The 21,185-nt window shown below is 48.7% G+C and overlaps 1 protein-coding gene across 1 annotated transcript in view; it reads left to right on the top strand.

The window, feature by feature from the left end:
- Positions 1 to 745: 745 nt before the first annotated feature.
- The window catches only part of LOC135908231 (heparanase-like), a 38,760-nt gene continuing 18,320 nt past the window's right edge, over positions 746 to 21,185 (top strand). Inside the window, exons 1-6 of the mRNA XM_065439985.1 lie at positions 746 to 1,054; positions 6,396 to 6,565; positions 15,773 to 15,948; positions 17,196 to 17,366; positions 18,415 to 18,565; positions 20,335 to 20,382. Of these exons, the coding sequence (XP_065296057.1) occupies positions 821 to 1,054; positions 6,396 to 6,565; positions 15,773 to 15,948; positions 17,196 to 17,366; positions 18,415 to 18,565; positions 20,335 to 20,382 (950 nt within the window). The 5' untranslated portion in view covers positions 746 to 820. The remainder of the gene's footprint in view (positions 1,055 to 6,395; positions 6,566 to 15,772; positions 15,949 to 17,195; positions 17,367 to 18,414; positions 18,566 to 20,334; positions 20,383 to 21,185) is intronic.

Below are 21,185 nucleotides of genomic sequence, written 5' to 3'. Positions count from 1 at the left end.
TCACAGAGCTGTTGCCGTAATAACACCTTAATTTCTGACAGATCAGAACACCTGCCAGACTTGTATGTCACCTTAATGATTGGTTTTTCTTCATAACGAGCCCTGTTGATGGTATGTGCCATTGTCGTTGGTATTTGGATGTTTTCTTGCACTTGAAACCAACTGGACGTGTATTTTTGTGAATCATTTTGTCTTGATAACCTTCTCTTTAACCGGATTTTCCGCGACACGGGGCCTCAACGCTATCGCGTTGAAATCCGGCGCAGGCGTCCCCGTGAATGAAAATCCGCGTATATATTAAGGTATGTGCGTATGCCACGCCTTACTATATGACATGCGGTATATGCGGGTTTTATTGCCGCACCAGCCTATCACTACTGTTTCTCATACGTTGTCCTACATTCTTGACAAAGTTGTTCCTCGGAATTTTGAGAATGACATCCCACAAAGAAATGTCGCGAAACAAAACACCAACACCGCACACCTTTTATGTTAGACCTTCCCGGTCTTGAATATTAAAAGTGCGAAACAATAATACAAGCCTGAAAAAGTTGTTCTACCAGAGAGCTCTCCGTGCATAGCGTTCGCTGCCAGTGTTTCCCGTTAAACCTTGCGGTTACCTGAGCTGCAGTTGCCGGGAAGCCTGAGAAACAGCCAGGGACCTTTGAATGCTATCGCGTTCCACTCTCAAAGGCGAAGCTTCAGCGTCCACAATAGTGGGCACGAGCCGTGGTTTGATGGCACATCGTCATCATAAGCAGCGGCACGGGGTTCGGGCTCGGGCGCGGCGGCACTGGAAGAAGAAGGCCGACCGAGGATCATGCCGCACCGCGAGTCGACCAAGGGTGTCCGCCAGCCCTCGGCGGCCCGCAAGTCCGCCTCCAAGGCCAGCAAGCCAGAAGAAGAGGCAGCCGTTAGCACGGTGCAGGCGGTGGGGCACATCTCACTCCTGCTCTTGTGTCTGGCAGCCCTGGGCGTGTCCTGCTACGCCTTCTACCTCTACTACGTGCTGCCCGTGCTGTGGACGCCTTCGAACGCGGCACGCTACTACCAGGTACTTACCGTAGGGATGAAGTTGTCCGGTAGAATTCAACTCCGGCTTTCAATTCGAGCGGAGTAAGTTCTACTTAGGACCTGTGTCTCGTAAAAAAAAATGCAGATCCAACGCACTTCGTGCAATCTATGTGAAGCGAAGCTTTCGTGAATTAGTTAATCAAATGCCAAATATGTTCCCATTTGGTTCCTGCGTCTTTCGCGTAAAAGTAACTGGCACGCGCGCATGTGCTTTCGCGCACCCGTACGCAAGGTGACACACGCGTAGATCTTCTCAAAGAGCTATAGCTATCGGCACAACAGGAATCTACTGTAGCGACTGTATACCCTAATGGTTAGAGCATCAGGCTGCTGCTGTGCTGGGGGCCCAAGGTTCAAACCCACCATCGGGCGCGTAATTCACTTGTTTTACGGCGAACCTGTGAAAGGTTAGTTTCCCCGGGATCCTGTCCGTGTGTTGACACAAAACTATCAGGATTGGCTCAGGTGTCGTCGTCTTCCACAGCTGGCTCGTTGGCTACCGCGCGAACGCACTCGTGCCGCTGCTCCCGCGTTCGTCGGCGGAATTAATTAATTAATTATTATTTCATTAAGAAGCAATGACGTAGAGAATTTTACAGCGACTTACAGCGAAGCTGTTATGAGCTAGTTGCCCCAGGATCGTTTCCGTGTGTAGAACAAAACTCCCCACACCTGGGCCAATCCCGAAGATAGCGCAATACCGGGCCGACCCTCGGCACAGGTGAAGCAGGTGTTAAGCACTCCCCACTTACGGGCCGATCCCGAAGTTAGTGCGATGCCGGGCCGACCCGCAGCAAAGGTGAAGCAGGCGTTAAGCACTCCCCGTAGTGTGAGCCGATCCCAAATATAGTGCAATGCCGGGTGGACCCACGGCGGAGATGCAGTTCGCCATTAAGGGGCCCACATACACACATTCGCTGGTCATCCTTTTTCACAGAGTGGAAGGGCTCTGAGTTTTTTAAGTAAAGGATCTTCGGTAAGATGGCCGCAGCACCTAGCAGCCTTGGTCAGATAAGTGCGAGAAGGTTCGCAAGGAAAGCATTGTCGCTCGTATAGCTGAAGCTGCATGGTTGTTAGACGCCGTCGCATGCACTCCCAGAAAACTGCGGGTTATATTTCCGTTCTTAAGCTCGTTTTTGAAGCGCGCTAAAAAAGAAGGTGAACAATATTTTATACCCCTTACCCGTCTTGTATATACATAATCTACTCTTTGTGAATGTCAGGAAAAAGGTGAGTGATAGGCGAGGTGTCCTTTTTAAATGGGCTGCGGTTTACTTCCGCCCGACTAAAAAAAAACACACACATTGGAATTGCTGGGTGTTCTATACATCGCGTGCAGCAAAAATAAATAAAAATAAAGAGATGAAACGAGAATTACGAAAGTGAGGTGCGTGTATCCTGCTTGTGTTTTGTCTTCATGGCCGTGATTTTCTATCTGCCAATGTTTATGTAGATTGCCGTTCTGCTTCTAGCTATATGTCACCTTATTAAGCGGACAATGCCAGAATGCGAGACCGCGGCAGTCTGTATGCGGAGCTTCACTGACCGGGCGACATTATTATTGCTCTTGAGCGGAAGAGCATGAGTGAAGTACACAGAGATTTAATTAGAAACTTTACAAAAAATGTACTCGTGACAGACAGCACACCAGGCACGTACCCAGGGGGGGAGGGGCCCGGGGGGGCCCGGCCCCCCCCCCCCCCCCCCGAAATCAAGTGGCATACCCCCCCCCCACCCCACCCACGCCACCACTCCTCACACATTCCTAAAGCGCCGCCAGATCAATGTTGAGACCTGGCAGCTATTAATCGGTCAGCATTATGCTGCCTTTTTCACTCCTTTTAGATGGCGGTAGTTCTCGGCATCTCTTGTAATGTGAAGGACACTTTTCTCATAGATTCCGCACCCGTGCGATTAACTCGATATGCGTTCGGTTGTCACCATCTATTCAACCGTCACGCGCATAGCTGTTGCTTTTGTTAGTTCAACCTTCTTTGTTTAGGCTGATCCTGGGACCAGGAAAGGGATGCGGTTGTTACTGAGCTGGTCCGTACTCTCGTGGAACGAGTTGCGGCCGGAGAATACGCCAATTGCGTTTAACTTTTCCCTTTGCTTCATTATTTCCTTGAGTTACTGCTCGCCGCGAGGCTGTCAGATGCCCGCAACCATATACACGTGATATGGGTTAGATAAGGTGGGAATCAAAATAATGCGAAAGTGCGTCTATCATGATACCTTGCAATAACTCTTAAAACCATAAGTAAGATGACTGTCACCCGTCACCTCGTCTGTTTTTCCCTAATTGTATAACACTTTTCGTGCAAAATTGGCAACTGGAAACAAAAATCGCAAGGAGTTGAGAAATGAAGCGATCTACTAAGGGAGAGAGCCAAGGAAACAACCAAACTGCAAGGAAAAGCGAATAATAAAAAAAAGTTAACCGTTGTTTATGAGAATATTTATGGATCAACATCTTTTTATTTAAAAAGGAAGTAGAGAAAACGCTGCCGGAAGTGGAGAACAATTACTTGCTTTGAATGACGCTTCTAAAGTTAACGGCCGAACCGCCTCACGTAGCCACTTCTCTGCTGTGCTTATGTGGGTGTTTTTCTAACCTTTCGCGGTGAGCGCAGTACATCTAGAATCGCAGAGTCCTGCGCTCTACGCGGTTGTGTGGGACTGGCGGCCGCACAGCGTTACGCAATTCGCGGAGCTGTCAAAACTGATCAACAAGGCGAAAATAACTGATATTCGAAACTATAACATGAGAAAGACTGAAGAAGCCGTAAGAAATGAACGCAGCCTGAAATCAGTAAAAAAGAAACCTGGCTTGGGACAAACCATGATGTACACACTAAAGGATAATATCATCAGCAATCTCGAAGATATAGTAAAAGCAGCGGAAAAAATCTAAGCTGACCTGTACACAGTACTAAGAGGAGTCACGATACCTCACTTAGAAACAGTAGTGAACAGGATACAGAAGCTCTCCTATAACTAGCGATGAGGTCAGAAGGGCCCTTCAAGAAATGAAACGATGAAGAGCGGGAGGAGAAGGTGGAATAACAGTCGATTTAATCAATGATGGAGGAAACATAATGCTTGGAAAACTGGCGGCTCTTTATACGAAGTGTCTATCGACTGCAAGGGACCCAGAAGACTGGAAGAATGCAGACATTATACTAATCCAAAAAAAGGAGACGTTAAAGAACTGAAAAATTATAGGGCCATTAGCTTGCTCCCAGTGTTATATAAAATATTTACCAAAATAAACTCCAATAGAATAAGGGCTAGAGTTGTCAACCAAGGGAACAGGCTGGCTTCAGGAAGAGATACCTTATAATAGATCACATCCATATCATCACTCAGGTTATTGCGAAATCCGCAGAGTACAATAAGCCTCTCTACGTGGCTTATATAGATTACGAAAAGGCATTTGATTCAGTAGAGATACCAGCAGTCATAGAAGCACTACGTAGTCAAGGAGTCCAGAACGCTGACGTAAAAAGCTTGGAAAATATTGCTACATGCGTGTGGTATTTGTTTGTTTTAACGAGGCGCGTGGGCGCCATCACTCCAGAAAAGAGGTGGAAGAACGAACTGGGCTCGCGCTGTGAATCTAACCGGTCAGCGCGCTGCAACCGTTCTTGTAAATATAATCTGTAAATAGTTTCTCGTCTCACTGACTTTTCCTTCGCGTAAGAATATCTACAGAGATTCTACAGCTACCTTAATTCTACATAAGAAAAGCAGGGAGATACCTATAGAGAAAGGGGTCATACAGGGAGGCACAATTTCTCCAAAGCTGTTCACTGTGTGCTTAGAAGAATTCAAGCTATTAAACTGGAAAGGCTTAGGAGTAAAGATCGACGGCAAGTATCTCAGCAACTTTCGGTTTGCCGATGACATTGTTCTATTCAACAACGGTGCAGACAAGTTACAACAATGATTGGAGACCTTAACTGAGAGAGTGTCAGAGTGGGGTTGAATATTATTATGCAGAAGGTGAAGATAATGATAAATAGTCGGGCAAAGGAACAAGAGATCAGGATCGCCAATCGGCCACTAGAGACTGTGAAGGAGTTCGTTTACCTATGTCAATTAATCACAGGGAACCCTGATCATGCGAAGGAAATTCACAGAAGAATAAAAATAGGTTGGATCGCATACGGCAGACGTTGCCAGCTCCTGACTGGAAGCTTACCATTATTATTTAAAAGTAAGGTGTGCACTCAGTGCATTTTGCCAGTGCTGACATATGGGCCAGAGACTTGAGATAAAGTTAAGAACCGCGCAAAGAGCGATCGAACGAAGATTGCTAGGCATAACGTTAAGAGAGAGAAAGAGAGCGGTTTGGATCAGAGAGCGAACGGGTATAGACGATATTCTAATTGACATCAAGAGGACAAAATGTAGCAGGGCAGGTCATGTAATGCGCCGGTTAGATAACCGTTGGACCATTAGGGTTACAGAATGGGTACCAAGAGAAGGGAAGCGTAGTAGAAGACGGCAGAAAACTATAGATGGTGCGCTGAAATTAGGAAATTCGCGGGTGCTAATTGGAATCGGTTGGCGGCAGGACAGGCGTAATTGGAGGTTGCAGGGAGAGGCCTTCGTCCTGCAGTGGACATAAAACATGATGATGATGATGATGATGATGATGATGATGATGGAGGTGGTGGGCCCCCCCCCCCCCCCGAAAAAAAATCCTGGGTACGTGCCTGCAGCACACTTTTGCTATTTGAGGTGGATTACTGGAAGAGGCGGACATCATTTGCGTCACTAGTTAACTTTCTATGCTATATCATTAGGGTACATATAGCTATTTCTGAATTAAAGTCGACTATTCCTTAAGGCATGTCCAGCTTGCAACAAAACATTAAGTTAGCATCAGTATCCATAAGCCTCGTCAAAGTTGCAGCAGACTGCAACGTCGTCCCTCCTATAGTCTTTTTTTATATACAAAACATCTATTTTATGTAAAGAAGGGCAAATTTCAGTATAGAGCATCGAGGCATTTCGCAGAACACTTTTGAAATGAACATCAAGGAGCTGGTACGTGACAGCCTCCGAATTAACGCCCTTAGAATATGTTGCCTCGGGGCTACAATTCCCCAAGCATATTTCTTCGAGCATTTCCTGAGTATCTGCCGCAATTCGGTAGTGCAATTAGTTAAAGACAGTAAGTTAGGGCACGGCCAGCTCGAATGAGCGCGCTGTGGTCTGCCAAGCTTCGAGCTCCAAGGATAAGTGATGACGGCAGATTCTCAAGGAGAACGGCCGAATGACTGGAACGATGGGCCAACTTTCGACATGCTCAGGACGCCCCGTGGCTGCCGTCCGGCGAGAGCGTCCAGGGTGCCCGCCGCGTGTGCAACTTCTCCGTGGACCTGGGCGCGCCGGCGCACATCGTGGACGAGCGCTTCGTCTCGTTCAACCTGGACGCCGCGCTCTTCCGCCGGTCGTGGGACTGGCTCGAGCTCGACCTCGAGTGAGTGGTCCCTCTCGGCGCTCCGTCCTCGCCGTCGTGGGTGTTGTGAGCTGCGCGTGACTTTTTTTTTGTCTTTACGTGTGGGTAAGACACAGCCGATTGCTCCTAACGGGAAGCTTTATAGCTCCATGCTGTTTTTACTCTGGCTTCGCGAAACAAGTAAATCGTCTTTCGTGTGCGTGCTTGCAAGTCATCGCGTTCGCTGACGTTTAGTCATCCCCCATTTATTTAGGAAGGGCCCACCGGCACTTGAGCCGCATCAAATAATTGCGAGTTTTCGGAAACTATATAACAACTTAAGTGTCGCTGCTCTTTTATCGACGGCCAACGATATTCTCGGAGTGTCCATAGCAAATCAGACAACAGAACCATCTCAGGAGGGAAAGATATCTTTAAGTCCCGTTTGTTATTTCGACACGCCACGCACGATCTCGGAATTTTACTGACATGCTTTCGGCTTCGTGCTCTAATTAACCGCGGCACACGTCTCGTACACTAAGCTCTACAGGCGATCCAAGGCCACACATAAAGGAACGCCGACGAGCTAACCTTGTACTTCGTCTTTGAAAAGCAGCAGTTCGATTGATAGCTTATTAATCGCTTGATGTTTTAGGAAAACTCAATTCCAAGCCTTTATTCTATACGCACCGGAAGCTTAAAAAAATGGTTATGGGGATGTTTCGAGTATATAGAAAGACTGTATTTACAATATACACACAAGCGGAGTCAGTGTAGCTAAGATGGCTGACCAGCAACAACACGCAGCAGCCAGCGTCTCGCGATCTTCTTGTTCCTTCCTCTTCTTTTATCCTTCCGCAGCAATATTATGGGGTTTTATATGCGAAAACCATGACCTGATTATGAAGCACGCCGTAGTGGGGGACACCGGAAAATTGGACTACCTGGGGTTCTTTAACGTGCACTTAAATCAAAGTACACGGGAGTTTTCCCATTTCGCCCCCGTCGAAATGCGACCGCCGTGGCCGGGATTCGGTGCCGCGACCTCGTGCTTAGCAGCCCAACACCATAGCCACTAAGCAATCACGGAGGGTCGCACCGTGATTTGTTTGCTGTTCTGTAGAGACACGTTTGATGACTGAGATGAAATCGAGTTTCAGAATGCTGTTGGTCTGAGCGCTGAAAATTTCTTCTCTTTACTGGACGCTTATCTCAGTAGCACTTTTATCATCTTTATTATGCGACTTATTTCTTTCTGAAATGGACATAACCCTTGGCGACAGCCTTAAGCGGACACGTGTGTTAAAATTTGTTAGATACGTGGACGATTTTTTAAATTACAATAAACCAACAACATTCTTTAACTAGTCACGACGAAATTAACAATGCTTTGAATCTTTTTAAACGCTACGGCAATGCATATCATACTGACCGCAAATAAAGACGGCGACAGCGGAAGAGAACACAAAAACTACACGGGAGGTAACTTTCAAGTGTAACTTTCAGTGTTCTCTTCCGCTGTCCCCGTTTTTATTTGCGGTCAGTATGATATGCAGTAAACACCAACTAGGCCAAACTGAAGTTCTTCTGAAGCTACGGCAATGGCCTATCTCTGCCTAGAGTTTGCGCTTAGAAGCTCGTGTGCCCACCAGCTCGAGCCCCGTTTTTAGCATCGGGTTCACCAGCTTTTAAGGGCCGGATACGCTCTTTCGATTATGACTTGGGTGGCAGAAACCTTGCTGCAGAAGCTCAAATGCCGCATTAATCGCAAGGTGAGTGAGGGAGTTGAGCAGGATTGTCGAAGAAAGACGCAAGTGACACCTTATTTCCACAAGGTGAGCCACGACCGGAGGCTCACAGGTGGAGCTAACAGGTGCAGTTCCTGTTGTGCCTTCCGCCCCGAATAATATGGCTCGCTTGTGCCCTCGAATCATTGGATGTGCTGTGCAAACATACAAAGCCAAGCACGCAAAACATATATGTGCAGTGTTCCACTGATTCGGTATACCAGCTACCGCTAAGCGGCAGAAAAATCTACGTCGGGCAGACCGGGCATTGTGTGAACGGGCGAATGAAGAAACACGCCAACAATTAAAAAAAAAAGATACGAGAGCGCACCTTCCCGCGAATTCAAGGTCGTGCTGCCGTGAGCCACTTTTCCTGAGGTGAGCATCATGGGCAGAAGTAAAGATAAAACCATGCGGGAACTGCTAGAGGCATACCATATTCATGTCAGGGGTCAAGCTAGCTAGTGTTGGCAAAACATCAGTATCGTTACATGACGTGGAAATAAAATTACTACTAGGTTTGCCACATGCAAGATGACTTGTCCTTTGCGCTTTGCTGCCCTCTGGTAGCAGGTGTGGGCGATATATATATATATATATATATATATATATATATATATTGTCACGTGGTGGTGACGTTGAAGAACACAGTAGCAATACTATGAAAGACAAAACTAATTTTTATTGGGCGAACCTGTGCCCACAACAACAGGCTACACTTATAGCTCAACGATGGCGGCGAACACGTTCGGCGATCGTCGAAAATCTGCCCAGCGGGTCAAGCGCGTCGGCTTTTATACATCAGTCGTCGAATGTTCCAGAGTAATCGCTGGGACCCGCGCGTCTTCCACAAAGTTCGACATTATTCGCGTCGCGCACACATGCGATGCGATTACACAAGGTTCGGTCAAAGACAGCGGATAGAAGCATCGATAACATTCCAGAAACTTCCGATACATGCAGGCGCGTCCTGCGCTGTGCGATAACATTTGTTAGGCTGTAAAACGTGTCGCCCGATAAAGACAAACAAGTACACGTGTTATATATATATATATACGTATATGTATGTATATATATATATATATATATATATATATATATATATATATATATATATATATATATATATATATTGTGAGCATTATTCATACGCTTCATATTCTCACCTGTACATACTCATCATCACCGTTTTGGGGCCTGGTGGTGGGGCTCTGTCTCGGGAGAATAAAGAAGAGACTGGCTGCCTAAACCTCGTCTCACAAGTGGTGGAGTGTGCTGTCCGGTCCCTTCGCCCTCTCGCTCCCGGTCTCTCTCCAGCTTCACCTACGCTACATCCCTGGAGCTCCGCTCGGGTCGCCGCCTCTACCAACTGCACTCGACCATGTCGCAAGACCAGCAGACCAGTACCACGACATCCACCTTGCCGACTCCTGTGAGAACCCCTTCTTGGACAGTCACCACCCCTCAGAAGGATCCACCGGTATTTGCTGGGCTTCCAGGTGACGACGTTGAAGACTGGTTGGAGCTATACGAGCGCGTGAGTGACTTTAACCACTGGAACGAATCAGCAAAACTTGCTCACGTCGCCTTCTACCTAACCGGAGTTGCGAAAACATGGTTTTACAATCATGAGCTCGATTTGGTCAACTGGAGCATCTTTAAAAACCAGCTACGCCAGATTTTCGCAAACTCGTCTGTCCGCTCCGATATCGCTAAGAAGAAGCTTGCTGAGCGTGTACAGCACTCAGGCGAGTCCTACACTTCGTACATAGAGGACGTCCTCGCCCTCTGCCGCCGCGTGAACACCTCGATGGCAGAGAGTGACCGTGTACGCCACCTGCTCAAGGGTATTGGGACTGCGGCATTCAATGCTCTTGTAGTGCTGAATCCCACTACCGTCGCCGACATCATCAGTACGTGTCAGCGTCTCGATGACCTTCATATGCTCCGCTTACACCCTGACACATCTGATTTCAAGGCGTCCAACGACAGCGAGCTACGTGCTTTGATCCGCTCCATCATCTGTGAGGAACTGCACGCCCAAGCTTCGTCAAACCCTCCTGAGGTCCATCTGACGCCTTCTGGTGGCGGCCTACGCCATATCGTGAGGGAAGAGCTAGCTGCCGTGACCTGCCCGCAAATCACGAGCCCGCACCCTATCCATACGCCAACGTACGCTCAGGTTGCCTCTATAGCGCCACTCCCCCAGCAGCCACCACAACAGGCACCTGCACCGCACATGTCCCTGAATCCTATCACTGCAAGACCATCGCCTGTCCCGTCTTATAACGCATGGAGCCCACCTCGACCGGTTTGTTACTACTGCGGCATCCGTGGCCACATTTCCAGGTTTTGCCGACGCCGTCAGCAAGATGAAAGACATGGCTATGACGGCTTTGAAAGGGATCAGTTTTCTGGCCCTGTACCACGACGTCGGCGTTCTGACTACGTTTATTATCCACCACGTTCCCCATCTCCACAGGACTTCAACACTGCCAGTTCATCGCGTTTCACGCGTCGTCGCTCTCCATCACCGATGCGGCGCTCTTCTTCCCCTCTACGACCGGCTACTTCGTCATCCGATCACCGCCCGGAAAACTAAATGGTGCAGCTTCAGGAGGGAAAGCTGCATCTTTTGGACAACGTGAAACGCCTCCGGAGCGCCCGTCAAATGTACTTTTGGTGTTTGTTGAAGGTGTCCGAATCGAAGCCTTGGTTGACACAGGTGCATCGCTTTCCGTTATTAGTGCTGACTTGTGTTCTCGATTGCGAAAAGTGAAGACACCGTATAATGGCCCTCCCCTTCGTTGTGCTAATGCAGTTCTTGTTCAGCCCTCCAGTGTTTGCACTGCGCGCGTTTTCATTGATGGCATCCTCCACCACATTCAGTTCGTCGTGCTGTCTTCGTGCACTTACGCGATGATTTTGGGATGGGACTTCCTGTCCTCCGCCTCAGCTTTAATCTCTTGCCGTCAGCGAACTATTCATATGACAGACACTGAATCTTCGTCCTCTGTCAATGATCACAGCCTGCGTTTTGTCACGTCTACCGACTGTTTCATTCCCGCGGGCACTGAGCATATTCTGACGCTGACTTCCGACACTATTATTAATGGTGATGTGTTCCTTGCACCGAGTGGTTACTGCATTTCTGGTGGGCTTAGCCTTGCTCCTAGCCTAGTACGGTTTCAGGACGGTAGAGCCTCAGTCGCTGTTCATAACCCTACTTCTTCCCCAGTTGTGCTCTCCCAGGGCTCTACTGTGACATGCTTTACTGACACCGAACCTCTTTCGCTGGTACCGCTTCACACCGAATCACCACCTTTGTCTACCACAACTGATTATCACACTGCTGCCGCTGCTTTAACGGCCGCGATAAATCCCGATTTGACCACTACGCAGAAAGAAGACCTTCTGGCACTACTGCACAAACACAGAGCCTTATTTGACGTCCACTCCAAGCTTCTGGGGCGCACTTCCGTCGCAGTACATCGCATCGAAACCGAAGGCAGTTCGGTTGTACGCCGCCGCCCGTATCGCGTGTCTTCCGCAGAACGGAAAATCATTGCGGATAACGTTGATGACATGCTCAAAAGAGACATCATTCGGCCATCCTCCAGTTCTTGGTCGTCTCCTGTCGTGCTGGTTCGCAAGAAAGACGGCTCCGTACGATTCTGCGTCGATTATCGAGCCCTTAATAAGATCACGCGCAAAGACGTATATCCGATGCCAAGAATTGACGATGCCATTGACTCCCTCCAGGGTGCGGAATATTTCTCTAGTCTAGACCTCCGATCCGGATACTGGCAAATCCCCATGCACGAAGCGGACAAGGACAAGACAGTCTTTGCAACGCCAGACGGACTTTACGAGTTCAACGTCATGCCGTTCGGTTTATGTAATGCCCCTGCAACATTTGAACGCATGATCGACACAGTTTTACGTGGCCTTAAGTGGAAGACCTGTCTGTGCTATTTAGATGACATCGTTATTTTTTCTACAACTTTTAGTCAGCACCTTGAGCGCTTGGACGAAGTTTTCACTTGCATTTCCAACGCTGGCCTCCAACTCAACACAAAGAAATGCCATTTTGCCAGAAAGAACATCAAAGTATTGGGCCATCTTATCAGCAAAGATGGCATTCGACCAGATCCCGAAAAGGTTGCTGCCGTGCATCGCTTCCCTCGCCCTGAAAATCAAAAGCAATTAAGAAGTTTCTTAGGCCTGGCATCCTACTTCCGTCGCTTCATCAGTCATTTTGCAGCCATGGCGTCGCCGCTACACAAGTTGCTCACGTCGGGCACTGCTTTCCCTTGGACAGATGAATGCGAACTTTCTTTCCAAGCCCTCAAGCAGGCATTAACCAGCGACCCTGTCCTCTGTCACTTCGATGACAACGCACCAACTTGCTTGCACACCGACGCTAGTGGCCATGGGATCGGTGCTGTACTTTTACAGCGGGATACCACCTCACGAGAGAGAGTTGTTGCCTATGCCAGTCGCGCACTAACACCTGCCGAAATGAATTACTCGATCACAGAACAGGAATGTCTCGCAGTAGTTTGGGCGATCCAAAAATTTCGACCATATCTTTACGGACGCCATTTCACGGTCATAACCGACCACCACGCCTTATGCTGGTTGTCGTCAATCAAAAATTTGTCCGGACGACTTGGTCGCTGGGTGGTACGCTTACAAGAGTACGACTTTGACGTTGTCTACAAGTCTGGGAAAAAGCATCAAGATGCCGACGCTCTCTCTCGCTGCCCACTGCCATTATTAGCTTCGAGTACACCTCTCCATTGCTCGCCACTTGATGATGAGACTAAGTCGTCACTCCCGTTATTACCGTTATTACCTCTCACGGTTACTGACACGTTATCTTCCAATCGCCTCTCTCACCTCGCCTCGTGTCAACGTTCTGACCCCTACTGCGACAGCATCATCCAACGCCTGTGCGGAACTACATCTGCACCAAATGCCAGATTACGCCGACAACTGCGACTATTTAAGCTTGACAACGATGTGCTGTACCGCTACATATACAACTCCGACGGACACAGCTGGGTACCTATTCTTCCACGCTCGATGCGCACACAAGTCCTTGAAGCCTTGCACGACGACCCATCTGCTGGCCATTTGGGATTCCACAAAACATACCACCGCGTTAGGAGCCGTTTCTTTTGGCCAGGCATGTCTACCTTTGTGGCCAAGTACGACGCTTCTTGCGTTCAGTGTCAACGGCGGAAACGACCGACTTCGCCTCCTGCTGGGCTTTTACAGCCCATCCCATGTCCCGAGACACCGTTTGCCATCGTTGGGATAGACCTAGTCGGCCCTTTGCCCATAACGCAAGCGGGTCATCGATGGGTCGTGACAGCTGTTGACCAGCTCACACGTTACGCAGAGACCGCTCCTCTACGCTCTAGTTCAGCCTCCGACGTCGCCACCTTCTTTCTAGATGCCATTGTGCTGCGCCATGGTGCCCCTCGTGTACTGTTAAGCGACCGCGGCAAGACTTTCATGTCAACAATGCTCGCAGAAGTACTCGGAGCTTGTGGCACAGTTCATAAGACGACATCCGCATATCACCCACAAACAAATGGCTTAACCGAGCGATTTCATCGCACACTAATAGATATGATATCGATGTATATCGGGCCAAACCACGACAATTGGGACAAACTTTTACCTTTCGTGACTTTTGCTCACAACACCGCTATCCAACGAACTACGGGATACTCACCTTTCTACCTAGTTTTCGGCCGTTCACCGACATTCACCATCGACGCCGCTTTCTTCAATGCTCCAACTAACACCTCAGACAGTACACCCGAACAGTTCGTTTCGAGACTTGAGGAATGCCGTCAACGTGCTCGTTTCAACACAGAAGTCAGTCAGCTAGATCGCAAGCAACGTTACGACATCTCTCGTCGCGACGTCTCCTTTCGTCCCGGAGAGGAAGTGCTTCTTTGGACGCCTATTCGTGCACCCGGTTTGTGCGAGAAGTTTGAATCCCGCTTTCTTGGACCCTATATTATTAACGAACAAACATCCCCCGTGAACTATCGCGTTACTCCCGTAGACGTTTCTTCCGACCATCGTTGTCGTGGTTCGGAGATCGTTCACGTTTCGCGCCTAAAACGATTCGTTCGGCGTTCCCCTCCTGGCTAAGTCGCGGCCTGGCTGGCCGCTTGCGCATGCGGGGAAATTAGTGTGAGCATTATTCATACGCTTCATATTCTCACCTGTACATACTCATCATCACCGTTTTGGGGCCTGGTGGTGGGGCTCTGTCTCGGGAGAATAAAGAAGAGATTGGCTGCCTAAACCTCGTCTCACAATATATATATATATATATATATATATATATATATATATATATATATATATATATATATATATATATATATATATAAAACCAGGCTGATGATGATGATATATTGTGTATGTACGTGTGTCAGAGTATGTGTATACCTGACGATTAATGTGTCAGTCACATAATTTTATTACAAGGCGCTGTGCACTCCACTGCAGTAAAATGAACGCAGTAGGCTGTTGCTTCCTACATTTTCTTCTTATTTAATTATTTAGCTGGGGCCTGAATCGCCTTTTAAGATGCATTACAGCATTGCAAGCGTAATCTATCAAGTTAATTAGTAACAACAGTGTTTTATTCCTTTAAAGCGCGAAAGAAGGCGGCATTCGATATTATACATATAGGATCGTGGACAAGAAAGTTCCAGTCTTGAGCGGTAAGAATAAAAAGAAGGGTCACTTCTAACAGTAGTCTTATTGAAAGAATAATTAAGTATGTATTTATTACAGAATCATTCATGTCGCGTTTGCCGTTAAAACGCGAACATGAACAAGTTAGTCACTGAGTGCAACCATTGTGAACACTTAAAAAAATCAATAGTTATTCTGCATCATCATCACCAAATTGGTCGTCTGTATCGATACTAAGCGCGGTGAACTAAAACGAAGAACAGAAATCGCAGAAACTATGTCGCGTACGCAAATTTTTACAATAGGCTGAAGGGGACGGATGTTCTTCACGTTGATGCAGGGTGCACAACCTCCGTGGAGTAGCAGGGGCCAATCATGTCTTTGTGCACTGCGCCCCTCCCCGCCCCAACGATTGACGTGATTTCAAGAGCCGGACATGCATAACCGCAATGTTTTGCACATGATGTACTGCACATAACTACTGGACAAAACAGGAAAAGCAAGTCGCGTGCACAAATGCGCGTACATTTGCGCCGTGCGCAATAGGTACCGTTTAGAACGTGGTAGTCGCGGCGTATTTCCGGCTCTTGCAATGTCTTTCTACGCCCGAGGTACAGAAAAGCACGTCCTCCGACATAAACATTTCTTACTCGGAGAGAACCTGCGCTCTAGCAGTGACGTGTACACCCCATACGCAACGTCCGAAGTTACGCGTGCTGTTTTCACGTTGCAGGAACCCTCGCCTGCTGGCGCTGTGTCGGTCGCTGGCACCGAGCCTGCTCCGTGTGGGCGGCACCACGAGCAACCTGCTGCTGTTCACCGAGAAGAACCGCACCGCGCCGGACCCTGTGCGCGACTGGCAGAATAACCTGCTCTACCCGGAGTACAAGGGGCCCCTCGTCATGCACGGTATGCACGCGAAGGGCGCATGCGCCGCAGATGGGTGCGCTAGCAGTGGGGGAGCACTCAAAACGGCAAAAGCGTCTCGCTTCAGAACGCGAAACGGCAAAAGCGTCTCGCTTCAGAACGCGAAATGGCAAAAGCGTCTCGCTTCAGAACGCGAAACGGCAAAAGCGTCTCGCTTCAGAACGCGAAACGGTAAAAGCGTCTCGCTTCAGAACGCGAAAAGGCAAAAGCGTCTCGCTTCAGAACGCGAAACGGCAAAAGCGTCTCGCTTCAGAACGCGAAAAGGCAAAAGCGTCTCGCTTCACAACGCGAAACGGCAAAAGCGTCTCGCTTCAGAACGCGAAATGGCAAAAGCGTCTCGCTTCAGAACGCGAAACGGCAAAAGCGTCTCGCTTCAGAACGAGTGCCAAATCGGAAAAGTCTAACAAAATTCGCCGGGCCCGTACTTGAGCCTTGCGCGTATTAGATAGAGTCGCAGGATGGTGTCCCTGCGTGGCAAGATATCTTGGTGCCGTTGTCAGAAAGAAATGCTAAAATGTAACTAGGAGCAGCAGTGTGAAAATGTCAGCTAACTGCTGATTGACATAGATGAGAAAAAAAGGACAAGATGGTACACACGAGGAGAACACGGACGCAATGCTATATATCAGCTTTCATGCGCCGAGCGCAAGTGACAGAAGGGAAGAAACATTCAGCTGTCTAAATGCACAGGGTACAAAAAGAAAAAAAAGAATTCAATAATGTGGTGCAGTCGTCAAATGAGCACAACTGTCATTTGCTAACGTACAAAATTTGTCCGTCATAAAACGCAAGTGAATGCGAGCTCACTCACAACAAGTACCCTTTTTAGGAATGGCAAAATTCTCACTATTATTACAAACTGCGTGCCTTCTGTCCCTCAGACAGGTGTACAGAAAGCGACAGGACATAGGGAACATGGATGCAGCTCGTCGCAATCGACGTGTCCAGCCCCTGTCAAAGATCACTTCTGCAGTCGCATACGGACACATGTAGGTCGTTGTGTTGAATTTTTAGCACCTGACAGGCGCTTGGCTTTCCGTTAGTTTTCTTTAACTCGAGCTTCCCTTGTGGCCTACTTTTGTTTTCGTGGAAGACACGAAATGATAGCGTCAAGTTCCCCGCTGGCTGAATAATTACCGTTACGTTTCCAATAGGACAAGCAGGCAATCGCGTGAATTAGGTACGCGAGCCTTCCCGGTTCCCTACACACCAGATTTTGTTATCCCCAGGCGACGACTGGATTCGTCTGAACACGTTCGTGAATGCTGTCGGCTGGGAGCTTCTGTTCAGTCTTAACGGGCTGAACCGGCGCAGCGGGGCCTGGGATTCGTCAAACGCCGTGCGTCTGCTGCGGTTCAGCGACCTGCTCAAGCTCAAAGTGCACTGGCAGCTCGGAAGCGGTACGTGCGGCCAACGCCGGCTACGAAATCTCGTGTGCTCCCATCCTTGATCCCGTCGCATGTAGCTTCAGCGGCTGGCTACCTAGTTTTATGTTCTCAGATCAACGTGCAGATTCTTAGTCATTGGAATCAAGGGCCAATTCTGTTCTTTGTGTTTCCGTTCGATCTAACGGTCATGGAAAAGCGAGGAAACACGTACGCGTCTGATTTCATCTTGATGCCTTAGTTTGCTCAATCCCAGCGAATGGGCACGGCGCCAGAGCTGCGTCTCTTGTCGTTCGTATGTATCCTGTAACATTGACAACAGATCTTCATTTAGAGGTTGCTTTACAGAGTAAAAAAAAAACTCCTCCTGACGTGTATTCCGGTAACCACTTGCTAGTGCAGTAATGAAAGAGTGGCCGCAACCCGAGTTCCAGTTGGTCCAGCTTAGGACTTTAAGAAAGAAAGAAAGTACTTTTGTAGTGAAGGCGATGACCCAAAAGTGAAGCCAGGCAGCCGTCATTTCACTAAGAACAAAATATAAACATTGCACGTATAGTGGATAACCAGAACTACCTATATTCTCACTTGCTGCAAGTTGAAGACAGCCAATTTTCCCGGCTCAAGTGCATCGCTGTGTCAGAGCGCCTTGTCAAAGTCTACCGGAGACCACGAGATCAGTATTGTAACCAAAACCATGCCGCTCGGGCGCTGTGGACTGTCTCTATAGGTCTTGCATATACGCCGGAGACATGTGATGCCACGGGAGAGCCCACGTGACAATCTGAGTTAGGAAGGGACAGCCGCACTGGCTGTCCCTTCGAATGGCGTGGCTTTGGTTACAATATTCAGCCAGAAGGTGATATTTTAGCCAGAAACAACGACCCTTTATTTTCCCATTCGCATAGCATCTACATGAACAGAGCAAAAGCACCTATCTGTGAGCGGACTTCAGCTAGCGCAGCTAGGCGACGTAGGGTGCAAGCGTTGACTAGAGCTCTGGTGGTAAGATGGTAGCGCTGCCACGTCTGCCGCGGGGCTCATGCGCTGACGCCTGCACACGCAGAGCTGGAGGCCACCGGTCTGGTGCATGCGGACGAGCTGGCGCGCGACTACGGTGCTTTGCGGCACCTGCTCCTCTTTTGGCCGGCGAAGGGCCACCTTGTGGGTCCGGACATCGGGGACACCTCGCCAGAAGCCCTCGCATTCCTCGACAGGTGGGCGGGGCGCATGATGGCCGTGTGCTCAGGCGAATCGAGCACGTGCCTCTCTGTCATGATGACTTTGTCGGGGCACGCAGGGCGAACGTGCTGCGACAGCGCTGAACGCGTCGACGAGTGCGAAATCGAGTGGACGATAAATGAATTTTGTACATTTTAAGAATGAATGAACAAACACATCGGTCCAGACACGAGATTAAGGGATATTATGGTTAGGGCAAAGAAAAAGAAAAATTTATGTCCCATCTTTGTTCGCGCGCCGAATATGGTTTTGAGCATTTTCACCACCACGACACAACAGACGGTGCCAATTAGCTGCCACCTACCTCTTTTCACTGGTAATTCCTAAACGAACATAAACAAATAAATAAATAAATAAATAAATAAATAAATAAATAAATAGATAAATAGTGACGTCACAGTAAGGAGTGAGCTTTATGAGTCCGAGAGAGATGACGAATGACCTTAGGCACAGCCCACGTTGATGATTCGCCCACAAGCGCGTTGAAGACGAAGGGCACCCACATGGTGACAATAATATACAGATGGCGAAACATTCTCATTATTTCCTTTAATTATAATGTTGAGTGCAATAAATAAAGAATATATATGTCTGAGATCTCCGAAATACCAAAGAATCCCAAATCGCAGCTGCATCTGGCGCGCGTGGCCTCGGATAGAGCACTGGCGTGCTGCGTAGCGTCGATACCGCGGCCGCCACGGGGTGTCACGACGAGCGCTTTGGCCGATTTGGCCGCTGAGAAACGCGTGCTCCAATTAGTCTGTGTGGGTGACGCAGCTTTGGGTGCGTGGTGAGGCGAGGCAGCCCAAGCGCCCAGTCGAGAGAGCGACGCGCGCTCGTGAACCGCAGGTATCACCGTTAAAGATGAAATTGACCAAGATACCCAACCTTTGGATGGGGCTCTTCCCTCCTTGCTATACTCCCCTGTGTAGTTTCCAGCACGTTAGTGGAGGCGAAAGGAGAGAGGAAGCCGCACGTAATTGCGATAACTGTACTTCTAACACCACTTAAGCTTGATGAGTTGGATTTTTTTTTTCAGGGAGGGCGGGGGGAGGGGGAACTAAGATTCATGAGGCGACCACCTTCAATAGTTAGTCCATTCTATGATTAATTAAAAATAGTTTCAGGACTCTTTTAGCGACTTCAGCGTATGTTAAATTTAATTGAATACCCATCTAAGACAGCGCAACGAGCGATGCAACGAAAACGGATAATCAAAACTTAAGAGACAGGAAGATGGTGGTGTAGATTGGAGATCAACGAGGGTAGCCGATATTCTGTTTGAGATATCGAGAAAAAAATGGGCTGAGCTGGTCGTGTAATTCCTAGAACAAATAAGGGATGATCAATTTCAGCAACAGAATGAGTGTCTATAGGCGGTAAAGACAGACGAGACCGCTCGAAGATTAGGTGGTGCTATCAAATTAGTGAATTTGCAGGTACAGGAGAGCGAGTTGATGCAAGACAGGGGTCATTGGAGATCGTTTAGAGAAGAATTCGTCCTGCAGAGGCCTTTAGATAGGCTGATCACGACGATGTTCATGATTTGGCGTTATGAAATAAGCGCTGAAATAGAACGTGTACTAGCTTACGGCACCGGCGACAGGTCGTTGTAACCCGTTTGCATTCTGAGAGTCATGCTTGTCCTACTACTGCTGTGGTTTAGCCGCGACCGCCCACAAGCACGAACGGCAGGGTTGCTCGATCGCCAGCTGATATTATTTTAATTCTTCTTTCACAACAGTTTCATCGAGGACGCGTACAAGAGCATCGACGCCGTCACGTTCCACCAGTAAGTATCTCGCTATTATATTTATTTTATTATAATTGCTATTAATAATCTTATTATTATTATGGTTTGTTGCTGCTACTGGACTTAAGTGTAACGTCCGCCCGTGAGCACCAGCTGCACAGCTGCGCCATCGAAGCTTCAAGTGGCACCCACGGCTCGGGGAAGAAGCGAAATCCCGATGCTGCGCTGAACTGCTTGCAGAGTGAGAGAGAAAAGATATATAGGTATGAATTTCAACGAGACGCGCGTTCGTTATGCTACCCTACACAGGAGGGAAAAAAACTGGCTGTGGCTTAGCTAAGGTTAAGCCCAGGATGTGAAGCATACTAGCCTTTATTTTAACGCGACAGCGTTAAGGAGCTCGTGTCGCAGAAAAGCCGGTGTCGTCGGCGTCGGCCGGCTCAGGCGTGCGGCGCTTGCTCAGGCGCACACTTCGTTGTCGCGCCGAACGCTGCGTTGCTCGACGCTCACCGCGTCCGATGCGGGGCGCGTAGTCGCTGCGCCGTAGCAAAGCCACCTAGAAACAGTCTCTGTAGCACGCCGCAACCTTCGCTTCTCATTCCAACGAGCAGCTCTGTCTCCAAGAGGCATCTCACCTCATGAGTGTCTAGCAGAGGCAAGCGCAGCTGCTTATATACCGCCGCGACGCCGCGAGCGACGGCGCGAGTTGGAGCCCCGTTTCTCCTCTGTCGTGACGTCACGGTATCACGTGGTATTGAAGGCAACACCGCCGCGTCTGAGGAGCTGGGTTGAGCTCTAGTAATATGCTTCGCATAAAAAGGGATTAAAAGGCGAGAAGAAAG

Source organism: Dermacentor albipictus, chromosome 2 (assembly GCF_038994185.2).
Source record: "Dermacentor albipictus isolate Rhodes 1998 colony chromosome 2, USDA_Dalb.pri_finalv2, whole genome shotgun sequence".
Classification (NCBI taxonomy): domain Eukaryota; kingdom Metazoa; phylum Arthropoda; class Arachnida; order Ixodida; family Ixodidae; genus Dermacentor; species Dermacentor albipictus.
Note: the sequence above shows the minus strand (reverse complement) of the source record. Positions and strands in the feature narration are given on the sequence as shown.